Genomic DNA, 13,475 nt, shown 5'->3' with positions numbered 1-13,475 from the left:
AGGTAAAATTTGATTGCAACGGCCATTAATCAGCTGTCGGTGAACCAACAGCGATCAAAGACTACAAATTTTAGGGTAATATAATAGGAATTTTTAGGTTTTTCCAAATTTGTCTCAGACAACCAAATCATGGCCAAAATCGCACAGTGTGCGCTGGGCTTAAGCGCTTGGTGAAGAGCGTGAAGCAATGATCATTGTAGCCAATCACAGAAGGATCTGTTGAGCGTGTGAACACAATGGCCAATCAGAGGCGTTTTAAAAATCCTCTCAACAGTGCTCAAAATGGTAGCGCTGGAAATGCTGGTATCATCACACGCACAAGTCAGTACTTTAGACAACACTATGCCCTAGCAACAACTCTGAACCTGATCCTCATCGAGTTACTAAGGTGGCAACCCTGGTGGCAAGATTGCATGAAGACGCACCACTCACATTACTTTCAAACATGCTGTTGACACACTGGAGTCAGTTGACTACAGTGCATGAACCTCTCTGTGCTCATGATTTGAAGTCTTTCTTCAGTTTGCCCGAGAGAGGTTTTTCAGTTTCAACAAAACCAGTTTTCTTTCCCCAACACAATCAGGGCAGCCCTCAAGAGTTCTCAAGAGCAGTCTGACAGCACAATTTAATGACTCGCCATTAACTAACTCTACTCCCATGAAACACAGGAACTCTCCAGGTAACAGAGTGCTGCTGTGGGTGAAACTAGAGTCATGCTTAAAAGAAGAAAAAAAGACTCAAGTTTGCTATCAAAGAAGATCAAGCAGTTGCCTGGGGGATGCGCTTCTCCATCCCTGCCTCATTTATTTATTTTTAAAATGGCATTTCACTCCCAACTTTTAATGCGCTCTCATGCAGTCTGTCCGTCCTCTCATCTCTCCTCACGCCTGTTCGTCACACACAAAGTGAAAGTGGTAGCGATGAATTATTCACCACCACTTGAACCCCACGGCCACTCTCGTTCTCGCTTTTTCTGCAGCTTTAATTGGGTTTCAGAGGATAACAATGAGGACAGTATCTCATTAATCAAACAAAGAGCCATGGTTTTTAAAAAGCTCAGATGAATGAAGGACATGGAGGTGAGCTTGGTGTGCTTCAAGGGAGAGAGGAGGTTAAACATTATGATAGTTGTGTCTGACATCGGGTTTGAAAGTTTGAAATATTGTTTCTTCTCCAAGTGGAATTACGGCTAGTGTAATGCTGGGTATCTACTGGGTTAAAAGCAAGTTAAAGGATTAGTTCACTTCCAGAATAAAAATTTCCTGATCATTTACTCACCCCCATGTCATCCAAGATGTTCATGTCTTTCTTTCTTCAGCTAAATTAAATTAAGATTTTTGAGGAAAACATTCCAGGATTTCTCTCCATATAATGGACTTCAGTTGTGGCCAACGGGTTGAAGGTCCAAACTGCAGTTTCAACACCGCTTCAAAGGGCTCTACACGATCCCAGCCGAGGAGTAAGGGCCTTATCTAGCGAATCAATCAGTCATTTTCTAAAAAAAAAGGAAAATACTGTATATACTTTTTAACCACAAATGCTCGTCTTGCACTAGTTCTGCAAAGCACATGCACATCTTCATGCATTGCATAATCACCTTGGAAAAGTCACGTGCAGTTAATTCTTCATCTGTGTACTTTAGGGTAGAGTACGGCGAAAACGTTTTTTGTAAAGGGTGTTCGAGTTTCTTTGTACATTCACTTTTTAAACATTGGGTCGGTACTTCTGCCTATGTCACATATGACATTTCCAATGTGACTACGTAACACGTGAGGTCAGGCTAGTGCAAGACGAGCATTTGTGGTTAAAAAGTATATACATTTTTGTTTATTTTAGAAAATGACCGATCGTTATGTTAGACAAGACCCTTATTCCTCGTTCTGGGATCATGTAGAGCCCTTTGAAGCTGCATTGAAACTGCAATTTCAACATTCAACCTGTTGGTCCCATTGAAGTCCACTATATGGAGAAAAATCCTGGAATATCACTAACATAGCTACACTTGCTCAACCAATGACAGTCATTATTTTCAATTCAGTTTGGTCCTGCTGAATTTATACACATTTTTCTGTCTTTCCTTTCTCTGTCTCTCTACAGTAACTTTAGGGAAATTTCACCAGCAAAAATTACTTTGTCAATAGTGTAGCACAGCTCATGCAAAACTCACTTTCAAATCAAGCATTCTTCTGTTAGTTAACGTGGCAAATCCATGTGAACAACTTGAACTATTGTAAAAACTACTAGTAACTAACAAGAAACTCTGATTAATGAATTAGTAAGTAATAGTGCTCAGTCGAATGTGGTAGTTCACTATTAGCTAATCAGTAAATATAATTGTTTCATACCTCCCTAAGAACTACTGTATACAGGTTCATAATTAATATGAATAATACATAATTTATAATGAATTGTAAGTAAAGGTCATGTAACCCACTAGTAATGACTCAAGTATTACCAAATTCTTCAGAAGGAATTACTAATTATTTGGATCAGTATTCTAAAGTGAAGATCATGATAACTCGCTAGTAAAGACTGAAATCATTGTAAGCTTTTGAGAGTTGTTGTAAACTTTTAAGGTTTTTGTAAGATTTTGTTTAGTAATTAATTTCATTACTAGTGGGTTACCGTGATCTTCACTTTAGAATACTGGTCCAAATAATTAGTAGTTTCTTCAGAAGGATGTAGTAACACTTGAGTCATTACTATCCAAAACCTTACATAAATCTCAAAAGCTTAAAATGACGTCAGTCAATATTAGGGAGTTGTGATGCTTTTCACTTTAGAGTACTGATCCAAGTAGTTAGTAGTTCCTTTAGAAGAATTTGATCATTCTTGAGTCATTACTAGTGGGTTACCATGATCTTCATTTTAGAATTAATTATACATTATGCATAATTCATATTAATTATGAACCTGTATACAGTAGTTCTTAGTAGTTCTCCAGGATATATAAAAAAAATAGTAGTTATTGATTAGCTAATATTGAACTACCGGTTTCAACTGAGCGCTATTATTTACTAAATCAATAATCATAGTTTCTTGTTAGGTGATAGTAGTTACTACAATGTTAATAGTGCATTAGTCACTTGTTCCTGTGTAGTTATTCATTAACAAAGGATCAGTATTCTAAAGTGTTACTGAATAAATGTGTTTTTTGTTAGTTTGGACTGAGGTGAGGTAAGGACAAGATGTAATCAACAGAAACTGTACAAATACATTAGGCAAAAATATCTTGAATCAGAGACATTTATAGCTCCTTTTTTCAGATATGCATAGTAGTGCTAAAGGAAAAGAAGAAACATTGTGTAGCTAGTTAGAGATGTTCAAATGTTTGTGTGCTTTCACTGGATCACTTTGACTACTAAGATATTCATCTTGACTATGATTGCAGTGATGTTCATCTTGGTCGGGCACACACAAAGTCAGCATCTGGCCAACCTGAAGGCTTTAAAAAAAAGAAGTACGTTATATCTTATCATTGACGTATAAATATAACAGCAGGGCTGTGGTCATACTCCGTATGTATGACTGGCTTGATAAGGATCTTTGCATGCCTCCAGTGAGGCAGCCGCTGGGCTGGAGATGCAGAGAGTTGAACAGATGCCTGGGGCCTGTTCTGTTCATACAGATAAGCAGCTGTCACAACTGTCATACACTTCAAAACTTATGATACTGCTTCCTGTATCAGGCAGAGCATGACCCCGCTCATGATTGTGAGGCCGTTTTGTGTTTCTGCTGACATCTGCTAGGATCTGAAACTCATTCCTGTGGAGGACCAAGGGCTCTGCTAAATCTCGCATTGTTTTGATCTGCTTCATTTTGCTTGATATTTTAGTAGTTAACAGGAGGAGACAGTCAGACAAATATATAAAGTGGCCAAAGAGTGTATAAATCTGAAATCAGATATAACTTGATGTAACATTACAAGTGTGCATAAAGTCTGCACAAATCTGAAATTGCGACTTTTCTTCACTATTGTGATATATATCGTGGGGTCATGGAAAGTGAATTACTTAATTACTGATGACCTACACACAGTGATCATATGTGAAAACACTTAAACATCATTTGTTCATTTACTAATCAAAACTCATTTTTTTAGAAAGAAAGTATTTCCCCCCCTTGCATTTATTTTTACATTGTATCTATATTGTACAAAGCGCTTTATAAATAAAGCAGACTTTTCTGACTTGGCTTATATGCATATTCAGTGTGTGTGTATATAGAGTATATACACGGTACACACACTGAATATGCATCTGTGTAGTATGCATATTCAGTGTATATATACATATGTATATCAGAGAGGTCAACTTTATTTCTGAAGTGCTGTATACAATATAGATTGTTTCACAGAAGCTTCAATAGTATCAAATTCACATTCTGCTGTAAAGCAGCTCTTATAAGTCAATAGTGTCATTCTACAGCTCAAGTCAGTTGAGTATCGATTCAGATCAGTTGCATAACAGTGTAAAATTCATCAATCATACATGCAGTAGATATAGTGTATATGTGCATATACAGTATGTGCGAGTGCTGTGACAAACTCCTGTGCTCCACTGTGCTCTGAACAACCAAAAGACACACAAGAGCATTGTTTTACGTTTTTCACATCTGTGTGTAGTTTGGCGTGCATGTGGCTAATTATTTTATGTTTCTGTGTAGAGTTACTATGAAAAAATACAATTTTTAGAAGAGTTAAAACACTTTTCAAAGAAGTGTTTGCTTTTACAAGATGTGTGTGATGTTTTGTATGTTGTGTGTGTGTTTTGTGTCTAGAGTTTTGAGAAATGGAGCCATAGTTTCAAAAACTGAGTAAGCATTTTGAAAAAAAAACTATAACGGACGAAACCAGATTGGCCAACCTATATTTCTGTTTCAGCAGACAACTATTTTTACAGCCACATGAGAGTGAACTGGGCCAAAATACGAAAATGTTAAGCATTCTATGTGATGGGTGTATTATTTGAAGATGTATGTATCATGTAATGGCCAAATAGTTATTCTAAAGTCTATACCTCCTGTAAATGATGCGGGTTTACAGTGACATTACAGTACCTTTACTTTACATACAGTTCAGTTAAATTAAGATGTGAATATTTTCTAGAAATAAAAATTGCAAAAAACTAATTTTGAACTTTCTGTATTTGATTATTCTTTTTTTAACAAGTTCTTAAAAATTCCTGCCTCAATCATTTAAAACAATGTATATACAATTACAAATGATTAAGCATATAAACCATCAGTTTGTTGTTTTACACACATGCACACATTATTTCATACATGACATCATACAGTAGTGGGATGCATAAGAAGATTTTAAACGCGTAACACAAAGCATAATCCATAAAGCATAATCAAAACAAGATGATATTTTAAGCTCCTTATGTAGCTGAATCTGTGCTGGTTTGAATTGGCCACCTCCAATTTTCCCTTTGATTTGCCTCCAGCTACTGTTGCACTGTGACGTAATTGTGACATCGCCACAAAAAGGGTCTATACTGCATATGTTTAGCAAAATGCTCTCTTTTTCCCCCCTAACTGAGTTTCTGGACATTAATCGCCTTCCTGCCAGAAGTGAAACATTGTTTCAAGTCTTTCAGCAGTTGAAGCACTGATACTTCATATCAAAAGTAACAAAGCACAAGGCTTGTTGTGATTATTAGACAGTATATTCATAATATTTAGTGAAGTTTTCTTGGAACAGTCACTACCAAGAACCTCACAGCTGTGATTTGAAAAAGTTTATGCCATTTTTATGCAGACTATGCATCAAATGACCAGCATGATTTCCAGTGGTTGACTTATGTCATGTTTTATATGAGTTGAATATGGAGGTCCTGACTGTTTTGGGTCTGTGTCTCTAGTACAGGATTGGTCAGCTGTACATGATCAGCAAGCACAGCCATGAGCAGAGCGAGAGAGGAGAGGGTGTGGAGGTGGTGCAGAACGAACCCTATGAGGACCCCAACTACGGCCTGGGACAGTTCACTGAGAAACGCATTTATCTCAACAAGTGAGTAGAAACCGTCATCAGTTACTTGTCATGGCAAAACAACTCTGCAGAGCCTCTAGGTGTGTCAGTACAAAGTGTTTGATGCACTATAGTCAAACAATATTATCAAGTTTTATTGGAGCTCAATTATTAATAACGACTCTTATTATCAATGTTGAAAATGTTGCTTAATATTTTAGTCAAAACTGCTACTTTTTTCAGGATTTTTTTTAATGAATAGACAGTTCAAAAGAACAGCATTACATTTTTGTGTAACATTAAAAATGTCTTCACTGTCACTTTTGATCAGTTTGGCATCTTTGCTGAATAAAAGTATATATTTCTTTATAAAGGAACACTCCACTTTTTTTTGGAAATAGGCTCATTTTACAACTCCCCTAGAGTTAAACAGTTGAGTTTTACCGTTTTTGAATCCATTCAGCCGATCTCTGGGTCTGGCGGTAGCACTTTTAGCTTAGCTTAGCATAGATCATTGAATCTGATTAGACTGTTAGCATTTGGTTATCAAAAATGACCAAAGAGTTTCGATAATTTTCCTATTTAAAACTTAACTCTTCTGTAGTTACATCGTGTACTAAGACTGACGAAAAATGAAAAGTTGCGATTTTCTAGTCCGATATGGTTAGGTAGCTGGGGACTACTTTCAGGCGCTGCGTAATATCATTGATCCTGCTGCACTCATGGTACGGCAGCAGAGTTCCTTGATTATTACGCCGGAATGAGAGTATAGTTCCCAGCCATATCGGCCTAGAAAATCGCAACTTTTCCTTTTGCATCAGTCTTAGTCTTCTTGAACGGATCTACCGAATACAGAAGAAATGAATGCAAAATACGACTTGTGACGAGAATCTCTCCTTGACTTTATAGCATGTCTCCTTTTAATGCATGAACTGGGCGCTTGCTCAAGGCTTCTACAGCAAGAATGAGTTCTCTGCTAACTCTGAGCCAGGCTGTAAGCTGCATTACATGCTGCCAGTCGAAGTGAGACTTGTGTGATTTGTTTAACTGAGGTATATTTAGCAAAGAAAGTACCATATTTGAGACACCATTAATAAAAATTATTCTTCTGTAGGTTGTACAGGATGAAATTTAATGTATTGATTAAAGTCGGCATAAAATCTAAATTTACCTTTTTTACACTGTTCAAAAATTTGTGCTCTGTCAGCTCGTTTTAATGTTTTTGCTCACCAAGGCTGCATTTATTTAACTAAAAAAAACAGTAAAACAGCAGTATTGTGAAATATAATAACTGTTTTCTATTTGAATATATTTTGAAATGTCATTTATTCCTGAATTTTCAGCATCAAGAAATATTTCTCATTCTTATCAATGTTGAAAACACGTGTGCTACTTAGTACAGTATGTTATTAGTATTTTCAGGATTCTTTGATTAATATAAACATGAAAAGAATCACATTTATTTGTAACATTATAAATGCCTATTCTGTCACTTTTGATAAATTGAATGCATCCTTGCAGAATAAAAGTATTAATTTCTTTTTTTATTTTACTGACCCCAAACAGTACTGTATTTCCTAAACACATTTTAAGCTTATTGTGCATGATTTATCAGTTCACGTTGTGCAAAAGACACAATTATTTTCATAGTTTCATAGTAAATGTGCATATTTTAAGATTTCACTGTTGTTAAATATTTGATTCTCTCTTCATTTGACGTCACCAACACTGTTTACCTTTAGCCACATGGATAAATGGATAAAAATCAGGCCCTTTCCTACATTTTCTATTTATGTTTACTATCTGCAAACCTCCCTCTTTTCACTGGTCTTTGTAGTCTCTTTTCTAAATGTTTTATAGTACATTGACATTGAGCCACAGTTGGGGCCAATGCAATCCACCGGAGATCTTCAATTCATTTTCACTAAGAGAGCAGTCTCCAAGCGGCTGCTAGTTTAACAAGAATAAGCAAGGGCATGACCAGAGACCCAAACACTTTCCCAAAAATAGCCAGTAAATGGGCTCAGGACACCATCCCCCAAGACACTGCCCATTCTGGCCACTGATAAATCAATCGCTCATGCAGATGTGCTTTTGGAGAGACGCTTTATTGAACCGAGACATCAGTCCCCCAGGACCAGGCTGATTAAACTGTTCCTCTGCGGGTCATGATTGGCTGTGAGGTGGTCATGACATCACTGACAACCAGCTTAGACCATGGGCAACAGATTGGGTTGGCTTTTGGCATTCTGTGAATGTGTTTAGTGAAGCCATAAATGATTTTATCACATTGTCTTTTGAATCTTTCATGCTTGGTCATTTTCATCAGTTATCAATGCATTCAGAGCGGTAGTTCTGCTCTGTGGTCCAAAAAAGTATTCTCAGCTAAATGGTTCAGAAAATTCACAGATTGTGACTAGTGTTGCTATTGTTAACCAAAACTAAATAAAAAAATATATATAAATTAAAATAAAAAAATAAAATGAAATAAATATATATATATATATTTTATGTGTGTGTGTGTGTGTGTGTGTGTGTGTGTGTGTGTGTGTGTGTGTGTGTGTATGTGTATTAGTAATTTGGTAATATTTTGAAAAAAAATAATGTAAAATAAAATATAAATATTAGATGAAAAACTTATTAAATTAGAGATGCAACTAACTGAAATAAATAAGTGTGTGTGTATATATAATAAATTATATATATATATATGTGTGTGTGTGTGTGTGTGAGAGATATATATATATATATATATATATATATATATATATATATATATATATATATATATATATATATATATATATATATATATATAATAAATTCATAAAGCCTGTGATAAATTATTATAACCTACTGTAAATAAAATTTAAATAAAAGCTGAAAAGAAAAAATAAATGCTTATTCAAAATATTAGTAAATACAATACTAGTATATTAATACTAAAATGGCAACAGCTTCTCTACTGTTCTACTTGTACATATAGCTACTTTTTAAAATCAGATTTTTAAACAGACCGTTTTAAATGCAGGTTGTATGTTGTATGATCTGTTTGTTTTTTTCAGTTCAGACTGCAGTCACTTTTGCTAGCACATCCACGCTAGTTGTCATAGTAACGAGGCAAACTTGCGTAGGTTCACCATGCGTGAGACTTTAGCAATGCATGTTCTGCCACTGATTGTTGTTCATTATAGGGTGGAGTATACAAATCTTTGCTGCAGACAACAGTGTAAGGAACAGAAACGCCCAAGGTATGGGCGCCCAGGTAATGTTAGTTAAGCAAAAAGATATGGACCCATGAAAAGAGCGTTGACCGGTGGGAATGTATCCATGGGACTTTTCAAGAGGACTGTTATCTTGCTGACTTCAAGTTGTTAATGAAGGGAAGAATTTGAAATGCTCTGTGATCTTTACACACTGAACATGCCAATTAAAAATGAAAATTTGCTTAAAATTTACTCACCGTCAAGCCATCCAAGATGTGGATGAGTTGAGAAATTTCCCATTACAATACTTGCTCACCAGAGGATGATCTGCAGTGAATGGGTGCCGTCAGAATGAGAGTCCAAACAGCTGATAAAAACATCAAAATAATCCACACAACCCCAGTCCATCAATTAACATCATGTGAAATAAAAACTGCTTGTTTGTAAGAAACAAATCCATCAAGACGTTTATAACTTTAAACTGTCGCTTCTGGCCAAAATGTGAGTCCATTTTTTTTTTTTTACTCAAAAAAGCAATATTATGGATAGAGGACTCCTATTTTGGCCAGAAGAGAGAGTTTGAACTCCTTAATGATTTGTTTCTTACAAACACGCAGCTGTTTGGACTCTCATTCTGACGGCACCCATTCACTTTATTTAGATCGGACAGTGTAATTAGTGGGGGGGGGGGGGGGGGGTCGGGAAAGGTCCACGAATTGAGATTCGAACTTGGGATGCTTTATGTCGGCATGCTGCCAACAAGGCAAGGTGCCGGCCTTGGTGAACTATTATGAATTTTTTTGAATTATTATGAAAAGAACACATTGCTTTAACTATGTGTGTTTAAAAGTCTGAGACACATTATTAAAAATCAGATATCACACCACTTCTGATATTGGTTTGGATCAGGCAAACAAAACGACAAAACAACTAAACTAAACTAAAAAACAGTTGAATAGGCCTGCTTGTGTAAACATAGTCTAAAGTACACCTGGTGAGACACATGATTATAACTACAAAAAAGCCAGATATTTTAAAATGGTGTTTTCAATTACACACACCCATTAAAAGCAAGCTTCTAACCTTTGACCCAGTGTCTGAGGCTCAGACTAAATTTAGGAGGAGTGCTTCAGTAGCTCAGCATTTGCTTCATAAAAAATGACTCATGTTTTCAGCATTTCAACATTTATGAGTGCAGATGTGTGGGTTATGAACTGCTTCTAGTATTTTTATGAGCCTAAAAATATCCTTTTTTACAGTAGAATAACTACAGTAGCAGTTACAACAAACGGATTAAAAATAATTCCCTCTCAAAACCCCAAATCTGTGTGAACCCTAGATGATAAACTAGAGATAAATCAAGACTTAAAGGGGATAACAGACATGGTGAGGAGGAGTAGTCAAAGTGGAGCACACATGAGAACAAAAAAGAAGGAACAGAGAAAATAAGAGAGCGTGTGGGGAGCTTGAGATGTGCGTGGGATGGGAGACGGCTGGGCTCCCACTTTAATAGCACGTGTATAATTCGAGATTTGGCTGTGGGAAGCTGTACCTGCGTTTTCGCCCACAGGCCACCTGCTTTTGCGCTCGTGCTTGCCATGCTGCTTACGCAAGCTGTGGCCGTTGTTCGGGACCAAATCTAGAACTTTTGATTCACTGAAATTGAAAAATGGATGGGTTTATGCATTTGGAAAGAGTTGGAAACAAAAGCAGTCCACCAATGTAATCGGGTTTAGTGAAATGGTGCGCCGCATGGATGTCTTAGTGTTAGCGTTGGATCGTTTCTGAAAATCCATTTGCATTTTAAAAGCCCTCAGGATGAGGTTTGCATCCCTCAGGTTTACATCACAGATGTGCCGAGTCATGCACCAGCAAAATGTGCAAGGCCTGCATAAAATGTTCCTTTATTCCCACTGCTCAGGCTTTTAGGGCTGGCACCCGTCCCAGTTTCATCCACTCTGCATCTGGTTTATTTAGGACACAACAACTGGAGAAGAACTCCATTGGCTTATTATATCAAGATGAAAATGCATCACGCTTCCCCAACATATCATTGATTTTATTGGTTTGCCAGTCACATCCACCCAGCAACAATAAGATTTTTTCCAGCATTGTGTTTTACAAGGAGTAGTTGACACCAAAAACCACTTATTCGGTTAATATTTACTCCCCCTAGATGCAGTTGTGGGCTAGATATGAGTTTTGGGTGAGGCCAGGAGCATCAGTGAATGTTGATTTCAATTTTGGTCTGTTTTTCATACAATGTATGACTTTAGAAGACTATATAGTGTGTGAGCTACATTTCTGATACACTGGGTTTTTTTAGAACTTGATAGCTCCTGGTAGTTTTATGACAAGTACTGCATAACAGTTCTTCAGTCATTCTGTCTTTTGTGTCCATGGAAAATATCATAGAGATTTGGACTGACATGAGGGTGAAGAAATAATGACAGAATTTTCATTGTAGTGAATGAGAGCCACTGATTATTTAGACATGGCACAAAAGATGTTGAACAATTGTGCCTGCCATTAAGTTTGAAAATAGCAACACTCCCACTGAAAAATGATCATTAGATTGTTCTTAACACAAATGTACTGTTCCGTTTTATTTATTTATTTATTTTGGGGACAAGCACATAAGGTGCCCTAACCCTATTAGAGTGTGTGTGTTTTTTTCTTTTCAGGAAATGTTAGAACAATTTTTTAATAAAAATGTTTTAACAATGTAAAAGTCTTGTCATTTTTGATCAATTGAATGCATTCTTGCTGAATAAAAAATGTATTTCTGAACTTATTTGACAGATTCAGTCCAAAACAAGCATTAGTATAAACTTCTCTAGGCTGAATCACTGAGGCATAGAAGATTTCAATGTCTTCAGTGACTGATATGCTGCTTCTGAGCTGTCTGTTAGTAGTCAAACTCACATTCACAGCCGTCTATTAGGACTTTGAGCGACTGATTGAAGAGCGTTTTTGCAGCTGCTCTTAAAGAGAATGAGTTTTGGCAGCGATTTAAGGAAACCTGATCACAGATCAGAATTAAAGAGCATCTTCCTCCCTGAGCGGCCATCAGCGCTTCCTCGCTGCAGCTATTAGTCTGTCATTACTACTGTTATTGCAGCCGGGGGGACGGGGCGTTTGGCACAGTGAGCTGGCACTCTCCACTTTCTTCTCAATACTTTTCCTTCCTTTTTTATCCCTTTCAGCAAGCTGCCCAGCTGGGCCAAAGCCGTGGTGCCCAAAATCTTCTATGTGACGGAGAAAGCGTGGAATTATTATCCCTACACCATTACCGGTAACTACAGCTTCTTACTTGCAAGGACACAGTGCCATTGTAATTTCTTAAAGGAATAGTTCACCCAAAAATAAAAATGGTTGAATATGTGCTCACCTTCAAGCCATCAAAGATGTAGGCTAGATGAGTTTGTTTCCTCACAGAACAGATTTGGAGAAATGCATCATTAAATCACTTGCTCATCAATGCATCCTCTGCAGCGAATGGGTGCCGTCAGAATGAAAGTTCAAACAGTTGTCCTCTCACAACAAAATTGACTAACATATTTGTTTAGGACTGTTTTCTCTTCTAAGCGGTGCTTCATCCGTGCATATTTCTCTCCTGATTCAAATTAGACAACTTTTTCAATGGAATAAGCAATATTATGGACATACAACCATATTTTAGCCATTTCTTTTACAGAGATCTTGTGATACTGTGGCAGTAGCATACTTTAAATGTGACCCTGGAGCACAAAACCAGTCTTAAGTCACTGGGGTATATTTGTAGCAAAAGCCAACAAAACATTGTATGGGTCAAAATTATCAATTTTTCTTTTATGCCAGAAATCATTAGGATAGTAAGTAAAGATCATGTTCCATGAAGATAGTTTGTAAATTTCCTACCGTAAATATATCAACTTAATTTTTGATTAATAGCATGCAATGCGAAGGACTTCATTTGGGCAACTTAAAAGGTGATTTTCTCAATACTTTGATTATTTTTGCACCCTCAGATTCCAGATTTTCAAATATATCTCAGCCAATTATTGACCTATCCTAACAAACCATACATCAATGGAAATGAAAACTCAGCAATGAAACTCCATTCTGTGTTTTCACTAGTTACTCGCTCCTGCTGCACTCCCGCGACACAGCAAAGTAAAGCATCTGAGCGTACCTGCTGCTCAGATACACCTAATCCTACCCGATACTTTATTTAAACTTTTCAATTATTTCCTTCATTTTTATTTTTATTGAAAGCAAGTGCCTTTCCGATGTAATAAGAGATGTGAAAAGGG

At 36.7% G+C, this 13,475-nt stretch overlaps 1 protein-coding gene across 1 annotated transcript in view; it reads left to right on the top strand.

The window, feature by feature from the left end:
• The window catches only part of LOC306865178 (cytoplasmic phosphatidylinositol transfer protein 1-like), a 103,593-nt gene that overhangs the window by 70,369 nt on the left and 19,749 nt on the right, over positions 1-13,475 (top strand). Inside the window, exons 2-3 of the mRNA XM_079409631.1 lie at positions 5,868-6,016; positions 12,387-12,475. Coding sequence (XP_079265757.1) covers positions 5,868-6,016; positions 12,387-12,475 — 238 coding nt within the window. The remainder of the gene's footprint in view (positions 1-5,867; positions 6,017-12,386; positions 12,476-13,475) is intronic.

The sequence above is a fragment of the Barbus barbus genome, assembly GCF_936440315.1.
Source record: "Barbus barbus genome assembly, chromosome: 4".
Lineage (NCBI taxonomy): Eukaryota > Metazoa > Chordata > Actinopteri > Cypriniformes > Cyprinidae > Barbus > Barbus barbus.
The sequence above is the reverse complement of the archived record's forward strand: the minus strand, read 5'-3'. Positions and strand labels throughout refer to the sequence as shown.